We start from the raw sequence: 25,711 nt of genomic DNA on the forward strand, positions 1-25,711 counted from the left end.
GTCTTTGGTTCTACTATTTTTTTTTTTTAAGCTCTGTGTCATCTTTTAGTTCTGTGTAAGTTTCCATATTAGGTTACAGCTCAGATGAAAGGTTCCAGGATGATTAAAATATTGTAGGATAGGTTCTACATCAGGGTAAATGTTCTGGCTTAGGAAGTGGGTAACGATTCTATTTAATGTCCTAAGTTAGGTTGTCAAGTTCCTGGTTGTTCTGGGTTCTAGGCCAGGTAAGTGTCATTAAAGGTTCTGGGTTCTGACCTGGTCAAAGATGGGGAAGATAAGGGTCTTTGGTTCCAACAATGTGGCTCTTGTTCTGGGTCAGGTTAAAGATTGTAGGTTCTGGACTTGACAAATATTGGGAAGATGAGGGTCTTTGGTTCTTACATTGTGGATGTTATTTTGGGTACTGGGTGAGGTTAGAGGTTTTTAGGCTCTGACCTGGAGGAAGATGGTGAAAATTAGGTTCTTTGGTTTGAACATTGTGGGTCTTGTTCTGGGTTCTTGGTCAGGTTAAGGTTTCTAGGTTCTGACCTAGAAGAAGATGGGGAAGACGAGGGTCTTTGGTTCTAACATTATGAATCTCGTTCTGGGCTCCGGCACAGGTTAATTGTTGTAGGTTCTGACCTGGACAAAGATGGGGAAGATGAGGGTTTTGGGTGACAGTGTGAGGTAGGTTCCGTAGGGAGAGCAGGGCAGATGTGACTGGACGATGGTGCAGTTCTGGTAGTTGCCATAGTTACTGGGCGCTGCTGAAGAGGAGGAGGAGGGGGATGTGGAGATGGAGGAGAGGGGCGCAGGCAGGGTGGAGGTGCGGCTGGTGAACGGTTGTCGTGACGACCCGGGACGAGGGTCATGGAGGAGGTTCTGACCTCTGCTGGGATGAGTCTGGTACAGACGACCTGGTGATCAAAGACACAAATATATCAATTTATAATAAATACACTCATCAATGTGCAGAATGATAATTATTCAGGCCGGAGGGTCTACCGATCGTCCCGTTCCTGTCGTGATAAACTGGCTGCAGGTGCTGAAACACAGAGACAGAATAGAGGGAGAACATTTTTACTGTTACATCAGAACACTGTAACAGTTCTTTTCACACAGTGTCGAACAGAAAAAACAAATACTGACATTATTTTATATTTGATTGATAGTACTTGCTATTGATTTGTTCTAGAGAAGGGCCAAGGTTCTTGGTGAGGGTAAAGGTTCTACAGTTCTGTGCTTCAGACAGGGAGTTCCCAGTTTTAGACAAAGGTGAGAAAGAAGATGATCTTGGGCACTGGATCTGATCAGCCTCTGAGATAGTTTCTAGTTCAGGTGAAAGATTCAAGGTGAGGTTCTAGGTCAGATAAAGGGTTATCAGTTATGTTTAAAGTTAAAGTGAAAGGTTAATTTGCAATATTAAACATAATTGTATTATGTTCTACTTTAGGTGAAAATGCCTAGGTTAGGTTTTAATACAGGAAAAGGCTATCAGCTATGTTATATTTCACGTAAAAGGTTCTGGATTATGTTTTAAATCAGAAAAAGTGTTATCAGTGATATCAATTAAGAGTTTAGGTGAAAGGCTATATACGATGTTCTTGTTCAGGTGAAAGGTCCACAGTTTTTTTCTAGTGCATGGGAATGTAACCTTAATGGTCAGATGAAAGATTCTTCAAATAGTTTGAAAAGTTGTATCTTAGGATCTAAATCAGGATAAATACCAGCAGTAATGTTGTAGGTGAAAGGTTCTATGTTATTTTCTAGATGAAAGATTGTCAGATACTGTCTAGTTCAGGTGAATGTTTCAAGTTGAACTGTTCTAGTTTATGTTGGAGGTCAGATGAAAGGTTCTAGCTAAACTCCTAAGTCAGGTTACAGGTTATCAATAATGGTCTAGTTCAGGTGAAGGGTTCAAGTTTTTGTTCTAAATTGAGAAAATGTAATGAGCAATGTACAAGTTCAGGTGTAAGGTTCAAGGTGCGGCACTAAGTCATATGAAAGGTTATGATTTATGTACTAGTTCAGGGAAAAGGTTCTATGTGAGGTTCTCAGTCAAATGAAAGGCTGTGTGTTATGTTTTGGAGACATCTGTAGGCCCCATTTCCTTAGACTCACCTGTCCTCCGGGATTGACAGGTGACAGGATGATGTAATTGTCTCCGTTTGATGATGTCACACGGGTGCCCTTTAATGTGGTGGTGCAGGGGGAGTACTCAGTCACCTCCTGTGCTTCCTCCTCCTCCTCCTTGTCCTCCTCCTGGTCCTCTTTCCTGTCCCTCCACAGAGAACCCAGAGCAGCCAAACTGGACCGGACCCCCGACCCCTGACCCCGTGTGCGGCCATGTTTACTGTGAGCGGGGTGAGGAAGCAACTTCCTGCCTGTTGTCTAGGAGACAGTGGAATGTCAGCTTAGCATAAAGACTGTTAGCCTCACTGTCTACCTGTTGAAATCAACTGTCACTGAGGGATCAGTTCTCAGTGGTGGAGGAAGTACTCAGCGTCTTTACTTCAGTCCTGAAATTACTACTGTACTGGAGTAAAAGTGCATATGAAGCAAAAAGTACTGAAGGTACTCAGTATATAAAGCTACTCAGTATTCAGAATGATTCCTTTCAGAGTCCCAAAGGTCCTGAAAGTAGATATTTTCTTATGTTAGGCACACTCTAATCAGCCACAATAACTGAAAACAAATTAATGAGCGAGTGAGTGAGTGTCTGTGTGTGTGTGTGTGTGTGTGTGTTTACTTGTACTTCTATCTTTGTGATGACCAGGTTAAGACCTGGTTTTAGGGTTCAGGTCAGAATCAGGTCTAGGTCTAGTTTTAGGCTAAGGGACTAGGGAATGCATTATTTCAATGAGTGTCCTCACAAAGATAGGAGTACAAGTGTGTGTGTGTGCAGAGACATTTTCTAAGATGATCACATCAGCTTAGAAACTATGTCAGAACTTTTTTTTTCGGACTCACCGTGTTGTGTGTTGGTGAGCAGAGCGAAGCTTCACATCCTGACCTGAGCTCAGGTAAACCTCTCCACACCACCAACACGATCTGAGATGGACAACTCCTGCAGAGAGAGACAGACAGTGAGAGAGAGACAGACAGACAGGCAGACAGAGACATGTATCATGTATCAAAGTTATTTGATATTTATTTGGTGTACTGCTCTTACAACTAAAGATCAAACTAAACTTGTAGAAACCTACACAGTAAATGACGGTCTGAACAGGGGGGGGTCAGACCATGAGGGTGCGGGGTTACCTGATGGCATGGGCGAGGTCGACACACTTCCAGGTTTCTACAGGAAGTCCATTTAGCTGCAGGACAGAGTCTCCCTGACGGAGTCCAGACTGATGGGCCGGACCTCCTGCAAACAGAGGGAACAGAGAACCAATGAAATCTGACTGAGCTGTCTGATGTCACCGATAACCTCGCAGGTGTCAGTCTGGGATTTCAACCAGCCAATCAGACAAGTTCTAGGCCACATGACTCTGACTTAGATCCTGACTCAGCAGGTACAGGTCCTTTTCCCTCCTCACACTGATTCACATGTGGAAAAATGTTTTCTGCAACAGTCACTGTGTTTTTACAGTTTTGACCAATCAAAGCCCAGCAAACGATGCCTTCACCCAATCAGGTGACAGGGAAGTTCATGACAGCATTAAACTACAACTCCCATGAGCTTCTTCTCCACATAACAGATGTCTGAGACTCAGGCAGGTGTAGTCATGGAAGGTTAACAACATCATTAACATTATTAATATTATTCAATATCATTTGATTCCTCTTTGTTCAGTTACATATGTTTTTGTTCTTAGGGGTCTTTATTTTCTCAGGTGTGTAAATGTATTATCCCAGGTGTGAGTTTCTTACCGGGGTCGACAGCCTGGACTCTGACTGGACATTCAGAGCAGATCGTAAATCCAAAACCATCTGTTCCTCGAACAATGCTCACCTGGAGGGAACACAGTCAATGCAGGCTGTTAGATTAATATATGGATTTTTATGTGGATAATCCTATCCGCATAAAATTTACATTTACAGGATCAGACATGTCTGTAGATCTGTACATATTTGATCCTGTTGTTGCCGATCATATTAATCTGTTTAACAGAACAGATCTGGAGTCAGCTGTTAACACTGCATTAAGGTGAACACGCAGTCATCTGACTGATCTGCTACTTAATTTTATCATAGCAGTTTGACTCTTGTCATTATGGAGGTCAAATTATTTCTCCTACGCACAGATTATTTTAACATCTACAATTCAGGTCATCAGTAAAGTCCTTGACCTTCTTCCTGATCCCCAGAGGATGAACCCTCTCGCGCCACCCTCAGGACAAACTGTTCCTTAGATTGTCCTGAGGGTGGCGCTCAAGCTTTATCTATGAATAGATCATCTGGAGCTCATTTTGTAAAACTCATCTTTTTAGCCTAATTTTTACACCTTTACAAGTTATTTTTTTTCAGTAATTTCATTAATTAATTTATTTTTTCGTTAACTTTTAACCAAGAAAGCCAAACTCTGATTTTCAGGATTTTCCAGGTCAACAACACAGTTTTCAGACTATACAGATTTTACAAAATAATCCGATTTGTTACATCTTTATTATTGTAAAAAAAAAAAAAAAAAAAAAAACACGTTTAAGTATAGAACATTTTAAATCGTTAAAATGGTTAAAAAGTTGAAATTTCTAACAAAGTTCAGTATTTAGCAGTAGATCATGTGTATAAATGCCTAAATGGCACCAGACCACAGAGGTTCTAAAGCAATCATCTAATCAATACATTCAATCAATAACTAATGATTTCATTGAATGAAATCCGCAGTCATTGAAATCGCAGCGGCTCGCAGCTAACACAATAGACACAAAGACACAAAGAGCATTTGAGCATCCTGGAGCATCGTCCAGTTAATGCTGGTCACAGATCAGTTTGCATAACTTGGTATCAAGGTCACCAGAAAGCATTCAAATCTCTTCCACAGTAACAGATCAGTCTAATGCAGAAAGTGGGAAACCCTACCTCTGTCATTAATTGGAAGGGTTAACATAGTGAAAATGAACACCGTACCCAAGTTTCTGTATCTATTTCAATACCTACCCCTTTTCATTCCCAAATCCTTCATCTCAAAATTAGATAGCTTGATTTTAAACTTTGGAGTGGCAGGGCAGCACGTTTTGGCAAGAAGCACTTACAGAAACCCCAAAAAGCAGGGGCTTAGTATTACTTCAAGCATACTACTGGGCAGCCCTCTAGGGCCCTCTTATACTGGGTATAACCAGCTGACTCATCTGCAGAGTGGGTTTAAAATCAAGGCTACCTCCTGTCATCCAGCCACTTTACCATCTCTCCTGTGTTCCTTTCTCCCCCTACCTTGGGGCTGGATAACGCAACAGCCAACTGGCATTCGCTCAAACTCTGGGCTCAGTTCTATATACAGGGTCTTAAAAACATGTCCTTACTTGGCCCAATACCTCAAAATGTCGCATTCTCCCCCTCCACATTGACTGTGCTTTTCCATCCGGCATACCCTTGGCCTCTGCTCTCTCTCTCTCAACTTTATGTTGACAACCACATACCCTTGGCCACATACACATCGCCTCCTTTGATCAGCTCCAGATAAAAATATCAGCTCCCAGCAAAACATCACTTCAGATACCTAAAAGTCAGACAAATCAATCCCCTACTCCCAATTTCCCTCTTAAAGCCCCACCCAACAGTATAGATGATATCCTCAATTGGCCGGGATGTCAAGAGGTATGATATCAAAAATTGATGGCAGTCTTTCTGAGGTCCAGGTTCCATCAATGACTCGACTGAAAAGCGCCCGGAGTGGGGACTCAGGTGAAGAGTTAGATGATTACACACGGGGTGAGCCCTGGACGGGACATTTTCATCTTCCTTCAATGCCAGACACCATTTGATGCAATTCAAACTTGTCTATCAGGTGCACTAGGTGTAAAAACTGCTCTGGCCTCTTTATATCATCAATTCTGGGCCTGTCCCCAGGTGGCAAGATTTTGGGACAGGATATACAAATGTCTTTCAGATATATATGGAATCATTAATTCACTTTCTCCTTGCACCACCTTACTGGGTGTTTTGCCAATCGACTGTCCTATCACAGGTGTCCAGAGAGGGGCAGTGGCCCTGGCTACACTCCTTGCTAGAAGGGTTATTCTAAATTGGAAGTCATCTGCCTCTCCACCGTTGAGACACTGGGTTAAGGATTTGCTAATGTCTTTAGTGCTGGAGAAAATCAGATTCTTACTCCCTGGTAAGTGTGACTTTTTTTCCAAGAACGGGGACCCTACGCTGGAAGGATAGATTCCTGAATTTCTAACAAAAAAGACTGAAAGATTGAAAAAGAGGAGGTGGAAGAATGAAAGAAAAGGAATGGAATGACTAGCACTCCCCCTCCGTTTCCCTTTTTATTTTGTTTTATCTATTCATTTATTTACTTATTTTTTAAATATGTATTATTAATATTCCTATTATTATTATTCTTATTATTATTGTTACGTAGGTATATGTGTAAGCACATATTTGTATACTATTGCATGTGAGTAGACATGTGTGCATTTCTGTATGTGTATGTATATGTGTAAGCATATAGATATATATACACCCATTTATACATGTTTTTCTACTCTGACCTGCCGTAACCTGCAGCTCGGTGATGCTCACGTTATCCTCCTCCCTTATTCTCCTTAAATTCTACTGGAAACAAGTACACAGTCTAAACTGACATACATGATAATTACCTACGGACCTGAGATGTTGCTATGTTGTTTATGTTGTTTGTTTTGAAAAATGATCAAAATAGTTTAAAAAGAGTCCTGAGAAAGAAGTAAATGTCCTCCTTCAGTTTTCTGACATAATTTAAAGTTTTCCTGTGTTTTGTGCTGATTTCTAACAAGCTGCTGTAAAAATCAACTTTGTTTTTGCTCTGTCACTGTTTGCTGTAGTGCATGTTACAGCCTGTAGGAGGTGCTGTTTCTGGACTCTGGCCTGCTGGTTTTTAGTTTTATGTTGACTGAGTCAGGATGTTTGTGTCAGATCCAGACTGGAGGTCTGTCTGGGTGCTGGTCTCTGAGCTGTTGCCATGACTCTGTCAACACTGACAGCCCGGAGGAAAGGTCGACTCGTCCTGAGAGTTTTTTCTCCACAAAAGAAGTTTAATGCCCCTAAGTCCAGACTGACAGGCTGATATTAAAACCCCTGCAGGGACACTCGCACGTCTTCTGATCCTGAAGAGCCGAATCCCGGGGCGAAGGTATTTAAACAGGACACAGACTCTCTGTGTTTGTGTTTCTCTGCAGGATCAGTCCTGACATTTCGATACTCCAACAGACCACGGTCATTGTCCTGGCCCTGGTTCGGTTTCCTGGTCTTGGATAGTGCTCCTCAGCTTGACTATTCCTGGAGGGCCAACCAGGACCAGAAAACCAAACTTTGACGGGCTTAACAAGCAGCAGTGATTATTTGCATACTTCTCTGCCCTGGGTTTGGCCTCTTAAGAAACAGCCAAGCCTGCCTTCAGACACTACTTAGGGCAGGAAAAATACTCAAAATAAATCCTCTGCAGGTAAAAAAAAAAAAAAACAATGGCAGAACTGAACATCAGTCAAACATTAAATATCAGACAGTATGTATCTATTAGTGTGAGGACTAAACAAATCTACACAGCATTTCTATTGGTATTCGACTACAGCTAATAAGTGTGAGATGACACATTTCACAGTAATGTTGTTTTTTCGACTGTAAAACTTAAGATGCAGGAAACAGTATTTCCATGCTTTTTTTGTTTTGTTTACAAGAATAATTTTATTGAATCTGAAGACGGATGACATTTAGAAGGTTTTCTCAGGTGTCTCTGTCTCACCTGCTCTGATCACTTTCCTGTTCACGCTGACAAACAGAGAGGGTCAAACACCACAAACAAACCAGCAGAGTCCACTTTGGTTCAGACCTAGACCCCCCCTCCCGTTAAGACAGTCTCTGTCTGGTTGTTTGGTCCGGACCGTCGTTTGACCGAATTTCAGACGTACCACAGTTCATCAGAACCGAGGAAGAACTGAACAATCAGGTAAACGAGGTCAGAACATTTCGCATTCACATGGAGACGAGCTGAAGAGTTAACGTTCAGGAATCAGACTTTTCTGTTTGAACAGCAGAGCAGAGGGTTTGTGTAACGAAGGACAACACGGACAACATCCGCCTGTGCAAACACCGCACACACTCCAATATACACACTAATGTACACACACTGCAATATACACACTAATGTACACACACTGCAATATACACACTGTACAACACACACCGTAAAAGTCTTTCTCCTGTCAGATGCAGTTTTTTAGTAAAACCTTCTACTTCTAATCTGTGTATGAATTATTGATCAAGCTGTCACACAAGAGGACGATCATACATCTCTCGCACACACACACAGACACGTACACACACAAAATGGAGCTGCTTTAAACATGAGGATATTAAACATTTATCTGACCTGCTGGACTAGAAACACACACGCACGCGTGCGCACACACACACACACACACACACACACAGGAAACTCTGGAGATTTTGCCAGGAAATGACAAGTAGTCATCAGTGACATCATACTGTGCAACCAATTAGACGAGCCGCTTGTTTCCTGCTGTTTTGTTTCCACATGAACTGTGATGTTTGTGTGTCCTTTTTTGTGCTAATGTGTTTGTGTGTTAGTGTGTGTGTGTGTGTGTGTGTGTGTGTGTGAGAGAGTCTGTGTGTGTGTGTTGCACAGTGTTCAGATCAGTTTTTGTCAGTGAATATCAGCAGAAAGCTGGACACAAAGCTGGTCTGTCACACCAGACTCCATCTCACCATCAGACAAAACGGAAGTTATTGTACTTGCCCCCCAACACCTGAGAAACACATTATCTAATGATGTAGTTGCTCTAAATGGCTTTTCCCCGGCCTCCAGCACCTTAGGAATCTGGGAGTTCTCTTTGATCAGGATATGTCCTTTAACTCCCACACAAAACAAACTTCAAGCTCTGCCTTTTTTTCACCTACGTAACACTGTTAAAATCAGACACATCCTGACTCAAAAAGACGCAGAAAAACTAGTCCATGCTTTTGTTACCTCTAGGTTGGATTATTGTAATTCTTTATTATCAGGTTGTCCCAACAAATCCCTAAATACTCTCCAGCTGATACAGAATGCTGCAGGAACCAGGAAAAGAGATCACATTTCTCCTGAGTTAGCTTCTCTACATTGGCTCCCTGTAAAATCCAGAACAGAATTTAAAATCCTCCTCCTCACCTACAAAGCCCTTAATGGTCAGGCACCATCATATTAACACTGAGCTCCCAGAACGCAGGCTGGCTTGTGGTTCCTAGAGTCTCCAAGAGTAGAATGGGAGGCAGAGCCTTCAGTTATCAGGCTCCTCTACTGTGGAACCATCTTCCTGTTTGGGTCCAGGAGGCAAAGACCCTCTCCAGGTCTAAGAGTGGGCTGAAAACCTTCCTTTTTGATAAAGCTTACAGTCGGGACTGGCTCAGGCTGGTCTCGAACCAACCCCTAGTCATGCTGCTATAGGCCTAGACTGCCGGGTGACTTCCCATGATGCACCGAGCTCCTCTCTCCTCCTCTTCCTCTCCATCTGTGCGCATTCATATCCCATCAATGCTCGTTACTTGGCTTCATCTCTCTCCCGTAGTTTTGTGCTTCCTCGTCTCTCTCCTCTCTCCACCTGTCGCTTTCTGCGGGTGTTTCTACCTCTGGAGCTGCAGAGTCTGGATCTGTGACTGTAAACCACCTACTGCCCCATGATCCTGCTCAACACTCACTGCTACAATTATTATTGTTATTGTTGTTTAATTGAGTGATTACACTGACACTGGTTCTGCTGAAGTATACTGGGCATCATTCTAATGTTAATTGAACTGAGAAACTTCTCTGAACCTCCAACAGCTGTTTAATGCAGCAAGGAGACAAAATGTCCTCACAAGGTAAAGAAGTCCTCACTTTGCCTGGTATATTCCACGACTTACTCTTGGAAAGGTACAGAGCATCGGGAGGAGGTGGTTCTTATTTTCTTCAACTGAAACTGATTTAATTTAATGATCCAGCACTTTTGACTGATGTCAAACTGAGGTTTGCTTTGTTGTTTGTTTAAATGTCAGAGAGGTGAAGATGGCAACTGCAAAACAGCACTGCAATGTAATCCAGTGGGCAATTGTCCACGTCAAAGTACATCCACTAAAGTGCTTTTTTGCCACTGACAGATTCAGATTGTTATTATAAGTGTCTGACAACATTATGGATAAGATTCCTACAGAGATAGACCTTTGTGTTCAAGAGTAAGATCCTTCTTGTTTAACCAGAAACAGCCGTTATATTGCTACATTCAAAGCCACCAGACTTAATTGATAAAAACAATCATTTTATCTCACAGAGAGTTGCTGGTCTAGCCCTGCCTCATCAGTTAGTTTGTTTGTGTTATTGTGTGGTACTTTTAATTAAGTAAGGGATCTGAATACTTCCTCCACCAGTGAAAGCCACACAAATCCCACGTGCTGTTTCGTGGCTGCTGGGTATACCATTCTTACTCAAAAACATGGGAAAATGAGGGATCAAAAATCCTGGCGTTATCCTTTAACCAGTCAGCGTTAACACACACACACACACACACACCTGAGGCAGGTTCTGTCCGATGCAGACTTGACACAGTCGGTGGATGGTGTGCATGACCACAGATCAGGTTGTTGGTTCAAATCTGCCTGTCCATCTGATCCTCATGCGGGGCTTAACCAGGACCAGGAACAGGGTCTGACACACTACCAGGTGTTTAAAACAGGTCCAGACTTACAGAAAACCAGATCTAATCCAGATCTAGACTTCACTAGACAAGTCTAAACCAGTGCCCGGTCTAAAAAAAAAAAAAAAGGTCCAGATATCAAACAAAAACATTCAGAATCAGATTGAATCCAAGTCCAGAGTCAGAGAATCAGAAGCAGGTCTAATATTTACACAAACAGGTCAAAACCAAGTCTGGATTTATAGAACCAGAACCAAGTCTGATCTGATCCTGGTAGATAAAACCCGATCCGATTCCAGGTTCAGACTTCGGAGAAGTCACAAAACTAGGTTAAAAAAAAAATCTGGTCCAGATTTACAGATTTACAGAGAAGGGACCAGGTCTGACCCAGCTCCACCTGGTCCAGTGTGTGTGAGGTTCCATACGTACTGATCTGGATGTTACAGAGCAGCGTGTGTGTGTGTGTGTGTGTGTGTGTGTGTGTGTGTGTGTGTGTGTGTGAGAACCAACAGACAGAAGAATAGCAGGAAACACACACAGACTCACAAAAACACTGGATGTATCCCTGCGATAAGACAAACACTTCCTGAACACACAGACACACACACACACACGCACGCACACACTCCCCTCCCCCCGTGTGAATGCCGTTATTCAGGATCTTTTACTGTTTTCGACTGTGACTGTACTCTCTGAAGCTGCTCCACAGACCTGGGGCCTCATTTATAAACGTCCCATGCGCACAAAAGAAGGCAAACGCCACTTTCTGAGCAAACTGAATGTGGGGTCCTCCACGGGAACTCTGACCCATGAGCACACCCGATGGCAGAAGGATGAAACACAAGAAACGCTGTGAAATTCATACCACTGTCTACGATAAATCTGAACATAACCTCTCACGTATCATATATCTTATTAGTTAATTTGCAAAAAATGGATAAAAGCCATTTTTTACACTGAATAAACAAACACCTGTTTGATTGATACTCCCTGGAGTGCACACAAAAACAAATGATTCAGGATTATAAATTCAAGCGGAGATATGCTATTGCAAAATAACCCCTCAAATGTGCGCTGTGATTATCAAGCGATAATTGCATGTTATAAAATGTATCCTCATAAATACTAAAGTGAACAATAGGACAAATTACACCGATGCCCTTTTCGATACCTCAGTCGTACTATATCATATATTGTGTTTCATAATGTGTTTACTTTTTATGGCTTCAGTTGGTTTTATCTCTGTGTTTAAATGTGTTTCACGTAGAGCACTTTGTAACTGTATTTGGACAGGAAGAGGCTTTAACCCCTGATGCTGATGGACCCGGACCCCGACCCCGTCCCCTATCCCCAGGCATTTGAGCCAAATGCTGCTGCCTTGCGCCAGCGTGTGGGTTTGTAAAAACACAAGAGGTATGGAAACAAAACACTATTTATTCAGTAAATGTTTCATTGTACAGCTAATGTAACAACATTGTTTTATCCCCGCCAATTCCCTGGCAACCTCATTGATAGAGTCGATGGGTTCCCTTTTCATCTGTGAGGACACGGCCACCGCTGGAGGGCTGGGACGGGCACAGTTGCTCAGCTACAAGTGATAGAAATTGTTTTTGTGAATAAAGCCCCACTTGTCTTTGTATTTAATTGCGTAGACACAACTCAAATGCATTTGGATTAGACTCGTTTCAAACAAGGGAATACTGAGTCACCTGCTGCGTCATGTACCGTCTGTGTGTCCCTCTGCATCCGTCACAACTCCACCCAGGAGGGAATCCCCGATCATTCCTGCTAGTCTCTCATCCAGTGGGCCGGGCTCCGGTGTCCCCTTTCCTCTGCCTGTGCAATGCCGCTTTCGGGTCAGACAGCCCGACCTTCCGAGCAGCAGCATTCACAGCGTCCGCCACATGCTGCCACCGTAACGCCTCTTTGGTATTTGCAAGGCCCACAGTGTGTCCACCAAACAACTTCTTTTATCTCGTCTCAACCTCCCAACAAGAATTTGAGTTTCAGACTGTGTGAAATTCCTTTTTTTAGTCTTTCTGTCAGCGCTTGCCATGATTGTCTTCATGCAGTCAGTAGGAATGAATGTTAATTGGGGGCGTTTCACTGCCTATTTATAGGCAACTATGGGTGATGCATGAAGCTCGCACAGGTACGGCAAATTTTGAGTGGATTGTTTTTAATAAAGGGAAATCAGCGTAGGACGTGCATGCGCACCGCGTTATAAATCAGAACATTTTTGTGCGTACGCACTTTCTGTGTTTCATCCGTACGCCGCCTTTTGATGTGAATCCTACGCTCAGTTTTATTAATGAGGCCCCCTTATCTGTAGACCTCGATCTGGTCCTGCCCTCACATCGACACAGAGAGAGAAAATGGTCAGAGTAAAGGACCAATCTGTCATTTTTCACCACATACAATAAGTTCCCCTGTCGCCATAAAAATGTGAGTTAACTGAACTTGGATAATTAGTTTTGTTTCATGAGTTCTGGAAATGTAACACCAGCTGGTTTAAGTTCACGAACTTAGAAAATGGGTTAAATAAACTTTAGATATTAAGTTGAATCAACAGTTGTCCATTCACACTCACAAACGTTAAGTCTGATCTGCTTTTCTTTTAAAAAGTCAGTTTTTCAGCTGCAGCTGCTCCTGAAGAGACACTTTGTACCAGAGTCGGTACAAAGACAACAGGAGGCTGCTGCCAGAGACTTGGTTACAACATAAATGTACAAGGGACTGAGCTCAAGACAAACCGTCATCTCAGTCTCTCTCATTTTCCTGGCACTCATACGTTCCTCACTTTGCACAAAGCATCTGCCAAACAGATAAAGGTAAATCTAAATGTAATTATGGTTCGCTGTTACACATACTGGCCCACTGCAAATAAAAAACACACACACACACATATAATGCAAGGCAAGCGAAATAAAAAATAGCAGTTGCCACTAATTAATGTTAAGTTTGCTCTGAAGCCACTTTAGCTGTTTGTGTGCCGACTCAATTTTATGGGTGTTGATGTAGCAGAGAAGGTGTTTCTGATGTTTTGTCGACCTCACAAGTTCACAAATACAGTTATAAAATTACCACAGAATCTTTTTGTGTCAAAGCTTGGAGCCGCTCTCATGATGCAAGAAAAGTGAGTTATCCAGACATTAACATCTGGCTCCGTGGTCCCAGTGGGAACTAATACAAGGCTCTCATCCCAACCCTGATTCATCATCAGGGTTGGGATGTTAAAGATTCTCCTGTTTATGAGTTGTGAGCGTTCAGACTGCTGTATGCCTGCAGAGTTGGTCTGTTTAATGGCAATAAAACATACATGCCGGTTTCATGCACATTTTACTTCTAAATCTGAAAGACAATCTGATAATCACATCCACTTTACGCAGAGACTGTCCCGGTGAGTGGAAGTGCAGCATGTGAACAAACACATCTGAATCAGACTCTGAAACCACTGGTTCACTGGGACCAGCAGAGACACAGGACACAGAAAAACACTAACACTAACCCAGAATCATGTGTACTCCTGTACGTCTATCTTTGTGGGGACCAATCTGTTTTAGACCTTGGGAGTGAAGATATTTTTCACTTTGGGACAGGCCTTCAAAGAACAGTTCGAGGGTTCAGACAAGGTTTTAAGGTTCAGTCTAAAATCAGGTTAAGCTTTAGGTTTTAGGGTTAGAGTTGAGATTCAACCCTTAGTTGTAACCATCAAGGAGCGGGGCTAAGGAACGCGTCAAGTCCTCACAAATACATCAGAAAAAATGTGTGTGTGTGTGTGTGTGTGTCCTATACTGTGTGAACAGAAGAAGCAGCTTCACTCTATAATTCATCACATGTGAATCTTTGATGAGTCTTTGAAGAAAAACAAACACACACACACACACACACACACAGACACACGCACAGAGTGTGTTTCTGGTCACTCCATCTCTGATCTGATTGGCTGGCAGGTTGGTGATGTTAACATATAGGCTGACTTGCTCATTTACAGTTTTGCTTGTTTGGCCCTAACAAAGAAACGATTAAACTAACGTCTGTGAAGACAAACTGATTTGTTATCAGAAAACTGACGAACAGAGATTCAGCTGCATGGATACGCAACCACCTCTGATTTTCAACTCTGTAAAATCCATCAAAGGTCAATACAGCTGTTAAAAAACTGACCCTTGCAAGTAACTCCATGTGCCAAGTCCCAGATCAGGACCTGTGAGTGCCTTTCGAGTCCCAGGTCAAATAGACTAATTCTGAGGTCAAAGTCAACAAGTACCCAGTCAAAACAAGTATATCAAGTAATACTACAAAGCCACAAATTGCCAAATCAAGATGAGTAAATCTCAAATCAAGACCCGGTCAAGTCTCATCTATTTAATGTTGAAATTTTTATAGTTTGTGTGAGTTTGTGTCATAAGACGGTGGAGGGTGACTCACCGTCAGTCGCTGGGTGCTGCTGCTGTCTCGGCTTGCGAGGCACTGGTTGGCATTAGTGTAGAGCTTGGAGACGTAGCTACTGTAATTGGCATTGGTTGGACCGGAGCCGTAGTTGAAGTTAGTGGGGTTGTGGCTGCGGGGGCGACTGGAGGTCCGGCTGTGGTTTGTCAGGTCTTTGAGTCCAGCGGTGGAGGTGGTGCAATTTGACAGGCTGGTTGTGGCGGCGGCGGTGGTGATACGGTTCAGGTCGGTATCTGGAACGGAGTCCGGAGTCCTCCTGAGGTCCGCTGCGAGCAGATAACCACCATCATCATCATCATTACCTGCTGCATCATCCCAAGACCAGGCCGTGTTCTTCCAGAACATCCTGACTGTCTCAGACTAGACCACACCAGCCCAGTCAGAGAGACGGATCAGACCAGAACGGACCAAACAAAGATACAGTTGGTTCTGTATCTAAGCTGAACCTGCAGCCGATGACGACCAGCTTAGACTGAATTTAAACTACCAAAAGTTTCTCCTGAAAAGTTTGGATTTTCTGTCTCAGATTCTACAGAAGTTCTTCCCTAACTCTTAGAAAACCAGGGTCAAGACGAGCTCCCTGATTTTAAACTTTGAGTCTTTAAGTCCAAGACGTTCTTGAAAATAAACAGTAGATGTAAACAAACAAACACACTGAGAGACCTTCTAAAAGAACGTCTGTGATGTCGTCGTCTCGGCAGAAAGATGATCAGGAATCATTCGGAAACTGAACCAGCAACCTGCCGACTGTAAACCCTAATGACCCAGCACAAGTCTTTTCTCTCACTTTAATTTTCCTACATGATGTCCACACTGTGCAGATTTGCTCTGGAGGACAAATTAAAAAACAGTTTCATTTCATTCTTTTTTATTGCCCCAAATTAGTCAAATTTAGAGAGTGCTGGCCTGAAAATATCAAAGTCAGACTCCATGACAGAAATCAACTCCTCCTCAGGTCCTCGATGTAGTCTGTGGTCCTGCCTGATGAACCACTTCTGCTACGTTCAAACAGCAAGCCTGCAGCTCTGACGAGGTACAAGTACTGCTGAGTACTACAGACTAATAACGCATCTTGTAGAGCTACTGCAGATGTTACTGCTGGCAGTAATTGTGGTACAATGAGCTGCTGCAGATAAAGACGCCAGAAAAGAAACCAACAGATTTCTGTCAGTTTCTGTCCTCCTCTCTCTCTCTCTCTCTGTTCCGTCGGCCAGGGGCGAACGAGTGTCAGATCTCAGTGTGATGTCAGAGAGAGGTGGGGGGGGGTGAGGGAGGTATTGTGAGGGTCACATGGTTACCAGGCAGCTTCTCATCACCATGGTAACCATGTGAACCCCCGGAGAGAGAGAGACAGAGTAGGAGTCAGTTTTAATCTGTATCTACTGCCTGCTTGCCCCACTCTCCCCCATGACTATATATAGACAAACGTATAGATCTGCATATGGGACAGAGTGTGCATGTGTGTGTGTGTGTGTGTGTGTGTGTGTCCTGAGGGTTTCTGTCAGAGCTAATGAAGCCAACATGTTTGCATGTGTGTGTCAGTGGCTGCACGTCTGATCTGTAGGAAACCTAAAGGACGAGTTTGCTTTTTTTCTTCATGTTTCGGTCTGGTAACTGCTCCAGAGTCCGTCACTCAGAGCATCTACTCATTACAGTATTTAACAAGTACTTGTATTTTACTTGAATATTTCCATTTCCTGCAACTTTATACTTGTACTGCACTACATTTATTTACAGCTTTAGTGATTGTAAAAACCTTAATCTGGAAAGTAACCAAACAAAACATATGAAGAGTTTATAAAATACATTTTATTATAGGTTAAACTGCCCATCAGTAGATATAAGTGCAGCTGAATCCATCACTCGTGTAAATCATTTCTCATGTAAAGATGCCAAACATTTCCGGCTTCTCAAACATGAAGATTTCCTGATTCTCCTTTATTTTCTTTAACTTTTTTAATTTATTTTGATTATTTTATTTGCACTATTTTTCTGAAGTTTTAAAAATCAAACAATCAATTAGTCAAGAAAACAATCAGCAAATAAATCCATAATGACAATAATCATTAGTTGCAGTCTGATTAGCTCCAAACATCCTGCTGCCACAGGAAAATGCTGTCTATTAATGCATCAGTAATAATAATCTAATGACATAATATAAAGCAGTATGACATTTTACTGTATTTAGTACTTGTACTACTTTTAGTAATATTTTCAGTGCAGGACTTTTAATTGTATTTTTAGAGTGTAGTGTTAGTACTTTTACTGCAGTAAAGGATCTGAGTTACAGAGTTATCAACGCTGACAGAGCAACATGACCCTTCATCTGGAGTGGTGTTTGAGTCCACCTGATGAATCCAAGTGCAGTACTCCCCTCTCTTTTAGCTCTGGTTTTGGTCTCCCCCAGCTCCTGAGGGAAATCTCTGGCTCTTTAGCTGCTAAATGCTCCGCTATGTTCACCAGCTGATCTCTGACTGTGTCCGTCTGCTGTTTGCTGCTGAGCAGGTAGTGGACAGTGGCTTTTTTACAACGGTTTGTCCGAAAACAGTTGTCTGCTCTGGCCGAAATCGACGCCACGAGAGTGGTGAGAGCGAACCATGGCGGTAAAGCTGTGGTCCGCCTTTTAACTCTGAGTTAACCCATCAGGTGTGAGCAGGTTCACAGTAAAGACAAGGGGTTCTCAGCCAAACACATTCAGCAGCATCACATCCGATCAAGGCTTAACTTTAACTCACCACAGTGCGTTAGTGCTTTCTCTGCTCCCTCCTCCTCTGACTTCCTCATTGGTCTGCTACGCTGTGATGTCACCCTCAGGTGTTTGCACCATCCAAACTCCTCCCCCAGCAGGTAGAACCAACCAGTGACAAGCTGCAACACACAGGGCGCAGGGCCAACAGATCAGAGCTTCCCTTCAAACAGGAACAATTTTCACTTATGAAACGGTTCTAAAACGTGATAGATTCACACAGGCTCTCTCTGTGAGGGAGAATTACAACTTCCATCAACCCAATCAGAGTCCAGGATTCTCTGTCGACTGATTGGTTTAAACTGACCTTAGAGGACAGGACGAGAGCACCAATCCCAAAGCTCATACAGCCGATCAGCTGACTGGACCTGAGGGGACAGAGACAGGTGAGCCAGGTGAGACAGGTGTAGGTCATAGCCAAAGAGCTGAAGTTATTCCTGATGATCTCTGCTTAATTGGACAGAAAAATATGAACACCTCAGCTTTTTAATCAAGAGAAACTTTATTCTACTCCCTTGAGTCATAGCTACTGCAGCATTAAGAAAAACCTCCTGTGTAGTTTAGAACAGCAGCTCCATGCCTGTGTGGCATCTGACCCCTTAGTATGAGGCAACGCTGTACTGATGACCCCCTCACCCCCCCATCACAGGGTAATGTGGCCTTAATGTGGAATCGAAAGCAGGTCAATCAAACAGGGCTTTCCAGCTGTTGGATTGAATGTAGGAGCAGGCGATGATCTTCAGACATTATAACTGTGTCAAGTGTCAGATTTTACAGCTGATTGACTTTCTTTGCCCACAGAGCTCAGTAATCCATCCATATTCATCAGGTATTTCATTCACTAAATTAACCAAAAACAAACATTATTTTATCCATAAGCAGATTTTTTACTGTATCATAAACCAGTACTGCAGTGTATCTTTGGCCTGTGAATGAAGATTTAATTCATAACATTTTTAGAGCCTTGGAGAAAAGAAAGCAAAAATTAAATTAAAGAAAAAAACGTAATTTATTTCAACAGGAACATTTTTTTTCTTTGTTCTTTTAAAGCTAGTCAAGTTATTTTTATCTATAAAGCCAAATATCACAAATCATAAATTTGCCTCAAAGGTCTTTACGGTCTGTACAGCATCGAGGGTAGAGCCTCGACTCAGATACAGAAAAACTCATCAGAAACCAGAGGAGGGACCCGGCTTTAGGACGGACACACAGGAAGCAGAAGAATAGAAAAACACAGTTTGGGAAAGTACCAACGGCTCGTTCATGAGTTTCTAATATGATCAGAAACTGATGTGTTCACTGACCTACTGTCAGCCCGTCTTCTGAGCACTGACACCAACAACCTGTCAAGGACGAGGTCATCACTGGCATATCTGAATTACACACACACACACACAGAGACACGGTTTACATGAGGACAACAACAACACTAACAGTCCTGTCGTCTCATTAAATCCAGCTCACAGTTTCTCTGGTTCAGGTGTTGACCTCCCCTACCTGAGCGTCTTTTCTTATATTTCTTGTGATTATTGATTAGTGCATTGATACTTATAAATACTTTTCATGGTTGTATAAATTAATATACATATAAATTACAACAAAATGAATTATCATTAATGTACGGTGGCCTTAAGAGGACATCTTAGCTGTCAGAGTTTTATTGACACAGAAATCAATTCATTAATTTTCTTCATTTTTTTATCTGCAGACATTTTTTTACTTTGATTATTTATTTCAATTTAACATTTTAAAGAGACTGTGTTTGTGTGTGCGTGTGTGTGTGTGTGTGTGTGCGCGTGAGTGTGTGTGTGCTTGTGTCTCACAGTATAAAGTTGTGGTTGTATTTTGGGTTCTTGTTGTTCAGAACAGTTCGAGTCTTCATCCTGATGCTGTGGTTGAGGTCAGAGGTCACTGCCAGCTGAAACCACACACACACACGGACACACACACGCACAAACACACACACAGAGTACACCCACAGTACAGACAAAAGACACACAAAACAAATAAGCAATAAATCTAGTAAAGTGTCACATCCATCAGACTCACAGTCTTCATCTTAAAACAGACTAACATCATTATCTTCATCACCACCACCACCGACATTACCATATTCATCATCACCACCACCACCACCGACATTACCATATTCATCATCACCACCACCACCACCGACATTACCATATTCATCATCACCACCACCACCACCGACATTACCATATTCATCATCACCACCACCACAGCTACCACCACCATATTCATCATCACCACAGCTACCACCACCACCTTCATCATCACCACCACAGCTACCACCACCACCTTCATCATCACCACCACAGCTACCACCACCACCTTCATCATCACCACCACCACCTTCATCATCACCACCACCACCTTCATCATCACCACCACCACCACCACCACCACCATATTCATCATCACCACCACCACCATCATTATCACCTTCACCACCATCATTACCACAGCTACCACCATCACCACCACCATCATATTCATCATTATCACCACCACATCATCATCACCATCGTCATCATCTTGTCTGTGAAGATTCAGACATTATGATCATCATCACTATCACCTTCACCATCATCATCAACATCAAAATCATCATCATATTCATCATCATCACCATCATCATCATATTCATCATCATCATCATCATTATCACCTTCACCACCATCATCAACTTCACCACCATCATCACCAGTGTATCTTTACCTTCACATATGAGTTACATGACCTCTGGCATTTTCCCATCAGCCCTCTGGCCTCGTGGACTGAAAACAGAAAAAGGAAAAGATTGAAGTTTAACTTAAACCAAGGAAGGAGGAAACAAGGAGACAAGGAGAGGAGGAAGGAGCAGGAGAGGAACAGAGTGCAAGTCAAGTCAACTTTTTTTATTTAGCACCAAATCATAACAGAGGTTATCTCAGGGCACTTTTCATATAGAGCAGGTCTAGACCGTTATTTACAATTAATAAGACTAACAATATTAATAATAATAACAATAATTATGCAAGTAACCAGACTACTACTACTACTACTACTACTAATAATAATAATAATAATAATAATAATAATAATAATAATAATAATAATAATAATTGTAGCAGTGAGTGTTGAGCAGGAGTCACAGATCCAGACTCTGCAGCTCCAGAGGTAGAAACACCTGCAGAAAGCGACAGGAGGAGAGAGGAGAGAGACGAGGAAGCACAAAACTACGGGAGAGAGATGAAGCCAAGTAACGAGCATTGATGGGATATGAATGCGCACAGATGGAGAGGAAGAGGAGGAGAGAGGAGCTCGGTGCATCATGGGAAGTCACCCGGCAGTCTAGGCCTATAGCAGCATGACTAGGGGTTGGTTCGAGACCAGCCTGAGCCAGTCCCGACTGTAAGCTTTATCAAAAAGGAAGGTTTTCAGCCCACTCTTAGACCTGGAGAGGGTCTTTGCCTCCTGGACCCAAACTGGAAGATGGTTCCACAGCAGAGGAGCCTGATAACTGAAGGCTCTGCCTCCCGTTCTACTCTTGGAGACTCTAGGAACCACAAGCCAGCCTGCGTTCTGGGAGCTCAGTGTTCTACTGGGGTAATAGGTACTATGAGCTCTTTCAGATATGATGGTGCCTGACCATTAAGGGCTTTGTAGGTGAGGAGGAGGATTTTAAATTCTGTTCTGGATTTTAGAGGGAGCCAATGTGGAGAAGCTAACAAAGGAGAAATGTGATCTCTTTTCCTGGTTCCTGTCAGTACTTGCATTGTAGCTATGGCGCTTTGACTCTCTGTCAGCCTGGCTACAGTGCTGAAAAGAAACCCAGGGTTGTTTTTATTTTCCTCTATTAGAGATGAGTAATAGGCTAATCTGGCATTACAGGGGTCCTTCCTATATTTTTTAAGACTATCATGCCAGGCTAAGCGGGATTCTTCCAGTTTGGTAGAACGCCATGTCCCTTCAAGTTTTTATGTAGTTTGCTTTAATGTGCGGGTTTGGGAGTGAAAACATGGAGCTAACCTCCTTTGTTTTATTAGCTTCTTTTTTAGAGGGGCTATAGAGTCGAGTGTCATTCTCATTGATCCTGCAGCACTGTCAACAAGATGGTCAATGTGGGAGGGACTAAAGTTAGTCCTCTGTTATATTGTATCATGGCAGTGGATAAAGTGCTGATGGAAACAGTTCGTTAAATTTAGCCTGCAGCACTGTCAGATAGACATCTAGCAAATACATTTCTGCCTAATGGTGTGTAGTCCAGTAACAGGAATTCCAAAGCTATTAAATAATGGTCCGATAAAAGAGGATTCTGTGGAAAGACTATATAATGTTCAATTTTGATGCCATGAGTCAAAACGAGGTCCAGGGTGTGGTTATAACAGTGAGTGGATTTATTTACACTCTGAGTGAAGCCAGTTGAGTCTAATAATCAGATAAATGCAGTTCTAAGGCTCATTATCAACGTCCACATGAATATTAAAATCATCCACTATAATTACTTTATCTGTCCTCAGGACTTAACTTGTTAAAAACGCTGAGAATTCAGAGAAAAATTCAGAGTATTGGCCAGGCACACGGTACAACAGAATAGGTTTTCCATGATGGATGTGTAAGACTAAGAGCCGGGCTTTGAATGAGTTATAATTGAGTTCATGTTTAGGGTTGATTATCGGTCTGAAGTTGAAAATGGCTGCATCTCCACCTCCTCGGTCGGTGCCTCGAGGAATGTGAGCATTAATATGACTGGGGGGAGTGGATTCATTTAGGCAACATATTCACCATGACACCGCCAGGTTTCAGTGAGACTAAGTAAATCAACATGATGTTCTGATATTAGATCATTTACTGATACGGCTTTGGATGGGAGCGATCTAATGTTTAAGAGTCCACTTTTAATTCTCCTATTTTGTTGGAGGAGCTGTGACCTGAGCAGAGAATCAGAGTGAAAACATCTAATATGATTTTAGTAACGTCTCTGTATAAATAAAACTGAACTGATGTGAAATTAGATCCGAGTTTGTCTCAACTGGACTTCAAGGACCAACATAGGTTTCTAAAGGACCTCTGGAGTTTCTTCAAGGACCTGTAGAGTTTTCTCAAGCACCCCAAGGATCCTTAGAAATCAACAGGTACCTCTGTGACTCATTCAAGGACCTTTAAAACCTCATCAGGAACCTGTAGAGTTTTTCAAGGACCTGTAAAACCAGTGGCGATGTATTAAAGAGACTCTGCTGCCTCCTACTGGTTCACTGAAGAAGTACCAGAGATCGATCTGATGACTGGTAAGAGTATTGATCTGGTTATTGATTAGATTACTGATCAGTCTGCTGAGTGTTGATGTGTTTTACTGATTCAACACACACATAAAAAGAATAACATGTATTGATAACTGATTTCAAATAGCTGTTGATTGTGATCAATAAGTCTGAGGCTTTACTATCATCACATGATATGTTAAAGCTCTCCTCTGATTGGCTGCTGCAGCACTTACTGTTAATGATGAGCTGTCCCGCCTCTGGAGTGATTGACATGCGCAACTGACCTAGAGAGAGAATGAGATGATTGACAGCTTTAATCAGCCAATGACTTTAAACCAGTGATAGGCGGGGTATATTGATCAGTGATTGGTTTTAAATGGGTTCATTCTAATGACATTAACTGATCGATCTAATCAGAGCAGTCCAATGATTGACTGATTGATTGATTGATTGATTGATCGTACCTCTCCCTCTGAACAAAGATGGGTGGATCTTCCTCTTCCTCCTGGTCCTGGTCTCAGTTCTCCTCCCCAAAGACCCAGACCTGATTCTGTGTGCCCCTCCCTTTACTGTCGGCGACTCTGGAATCAGGATTGTCTCAGACTTCCTCCTGCTGCTGGTCCTGGTCTCTGAGGACTGATCTGAGACCAGAGCTGAGGTCTTCTGTTGGTCTGCTGCAGACCTGGACCTGATCTGGATCAGAACAGACAGATCAGTATACAGGTCAGGACCAGGATCAGACAGAGTCCCTGTCTGAATCTCTAACAAACCTCAGATGTGTCCTTTGTAGTCCTGGTCTGTCGGTCAAGTGTTGGTCTTCTTCGGTCCAGCTGGGTGTCTGTGTATCCTGGATTGGTCTGGTCTGGGAGGATTAAACCCTGAACCAGCTCAGACCCTCTGAGCTTCACATTCTGGATTGAGGTCTGGGTCTTGGTCTTGGTCTTCCTGATAAGGGCAACTCTGACCTCAGGTCTGCTGGACTGGATATCACCTCCAGACCTAAATCCAGATCCATCTCTATGCTCAGATGATCCAGTCCTGACTTCGGCCCTGGTTCTGGTTCCAGTCTGTGGAAATCTAAAGAAAGAAAGACAGAAGTCTGAATCTCAGTTACTGATCAATGATCAATAGTTAATCTGATCACCATTGGATAATGAAGTGATTCCAGCCAATTATTTATCTATTTATTAATCATCAACGATAAAAATTCTCAATGATCTAACGACTGTGCAGCTCCTGTTCTATGAGGTCCGGCTCTCACTGTCTGTGTTCTCTCCTCAGGTTCTGTGTTCTGGCATTCCTCTGCAGCTCTTCCCCTGGTTCTCTGTTCTCCTTCCAGCCCCCTCCTGTTCTCCTCCTCCTCCTCCTTTCCCCCTCCTCCTCTCTGCGCCTCCTCTTATAGGCTGGAGGCTGACACTGAGCCTCCTGGTGCAGCTGGGGGACAGCTCCACCACAGGGCCTATCAGGAGAGAACAGGTGTTATGTTGATGACTGGGAGGGGGTGAGGGGCACAGAAGGAACACAAAGACAATATAAGGGAACCTGCTGAAAACACAGAGAACAGAGAACATGGCTCCTACAGAACAGACATTAAACTGAGGAACATGCTAACAGTTAGCAGGAGGCTGACACTTGCTGATGCAGTGTTGTAGATCACAGTCTCAGAGTTCAGACTAAATGAACATCGTCTGCCCATTTCCTCAGATTTTTCCTTCTACACTGACGTCTGTTATGTTCTGTAGAACACCAACTTCTGTTCTTTAGCATAAACAACATTTGCAAAATGTTAGAACTTAGGAACTTTAATTTTCAGCATTTAAAATAAAAGTTCAAATCGTTCCCACAAATCAAACTGTTCCCATCCATCCATTAGCTGTACCGCTCATCCTTTGAGGGTCGCGGGGAGTCTGGAGCCAATCCCAGCTGCCACTGGGTGAGGGTACACCTGGGTCAATCACAGGGCTGACACGTAGAGACAGATAAACATTCACGCCTGTAGGTAATTTAGCACCAGTTAATCTGCATGGGTTTGGATTGTCTGAGGAAACCGGAGACACAGGCGGGCCTCTTCTGATAACACTGAATTTAATCTGGGATTCTTTACAAAGAGAGAAACTTCTGTTAACTCCTGTTCTTTAGTTGGAGAACTCAAGAAACCAAATTACACTTCATCATTACTTTGTCCTGTACACTGTTAAATATTTTATATCACTTCTATTGAATAAAGTTTTGTTTTTAACTCAGATCAGTCTTTAATTATCACTTTGAGATCCGCAGGTCCAATGGGTCGTTAACTCCACTCTTCCAACTATTTAGAAACATTCTTATCTTAAGTATTTAAACTGGAAAACTGGTTACTATTAACTAATTACACTGAGTTGATAATCAAAGTGTATTTAATAAAACTGATTATGATTTTACAATCCCAGATTAACTGATCAGTACTTTTACAT

The 25,711-nt window shown here is 42.6% G+C and overlaps 1 protein-coding gene and 1 long non-coding RNA gene across 6 annotated transcripts in view; one reads left to right on the forward strand and one right to left on the reverse strand.

Annotated features, from left to right (window-relative positions):
- LOC120787501 (regulator of G-protein signaling 3-like) overlaps positions 1-25,711 on the reverse strand; it is a 39,788-nt gene that overhangs the window by 11,879 nt on the left and 2,198 nt on the right. For 4 of the 5 annotated variants that reach the window (XM_040123184.1, XM_040123182.1, XM_040123186.1 and 1 more), the window contains exons 2-17: positions 24,520-24,717; positions 24,029-24,335; positions 23,723-23,951; positions 23,492-23,542; positions 20,731-20,789; positions 19,815-19,909; positions 19,296-19,364; positions 18,299-18,359; positions 17,981-18,113; positions 15,225-15,511; positions 3,856-3,937; positions 3,244-3,349; positions 2,953-3,049; positions 2,104-2,373; positions 988-1,027; positions 625-899 (exon numbers count right to left, since the gene is read on the reverse strand). In XM_040123184.1, coding sequence (XP_039979118.1) covers positions 625-899; positions 988-1,027; positions 2,104-2,373; positions 2,953-3,049; positions 3,244-3,349; positions 3,856-3,937; positions 15,225-15,511; positions 17,981-18,113; positions 18,299-18,359; positions 19,296-19,364; positions 19,815-19,909; positions 20,731-20,789; positions 23,492-23,542; positions 23,723-23,951; positions 24,029-24,335; positions 24,520-24,717 — 2,359 coding nt within the window. Of the gene's footprint in view, positions 1-624; positions 900-987; positions 1,028-2,103; positions 2,374-2,952; positions 3,050-3,243; positions 3,350-3,855; positions 3,938-15,224; positions 15,512-17,980; positions 18,114-18,298; positions 18,360-19,295; positions 19,365-19,814; positions 19,910-20,730; positions 20,790-23,491; positions 23,543-23,722; positions 23,952-24,028; positions 24,336-24,519; positions 24,718-25,102; positions 25,196-25,711 lie in introns of those variants that run through there. The other variant, XM_040123183.1, reaches the window with a different exon arrangement.
- Positions 7,068-13,366, forward strand: LOC120787502. Its single transcript, XR_005706940.1, has 3 exons — positions 7,068-7,261; positions 12,087-12,206; positions 12,309-13,366. It is a non-coding gene; the product is annotated as an uncharacterized LOC120787502 (long non-coding RNA).

Source organism: Xiphias gladius, unplaced genomic scaffold, assembly GCF_016859285.1.
Source record: "Xiphias gladius isolate SHS-SW01 ecotype Sanya breed wild unplaced genomic scaffold, ASM1685928v1 HiC_scaffold_1480, whole genome shotgun sequence".
In the NCBI taxonomy this organism is placed as follows: domain Eukaryota; kingdom Metazoa; phylum Chordata; class Actinopteri; order Istiophoriformes; family Xiphiidae; genus Xiphias; species Xiphias gladius.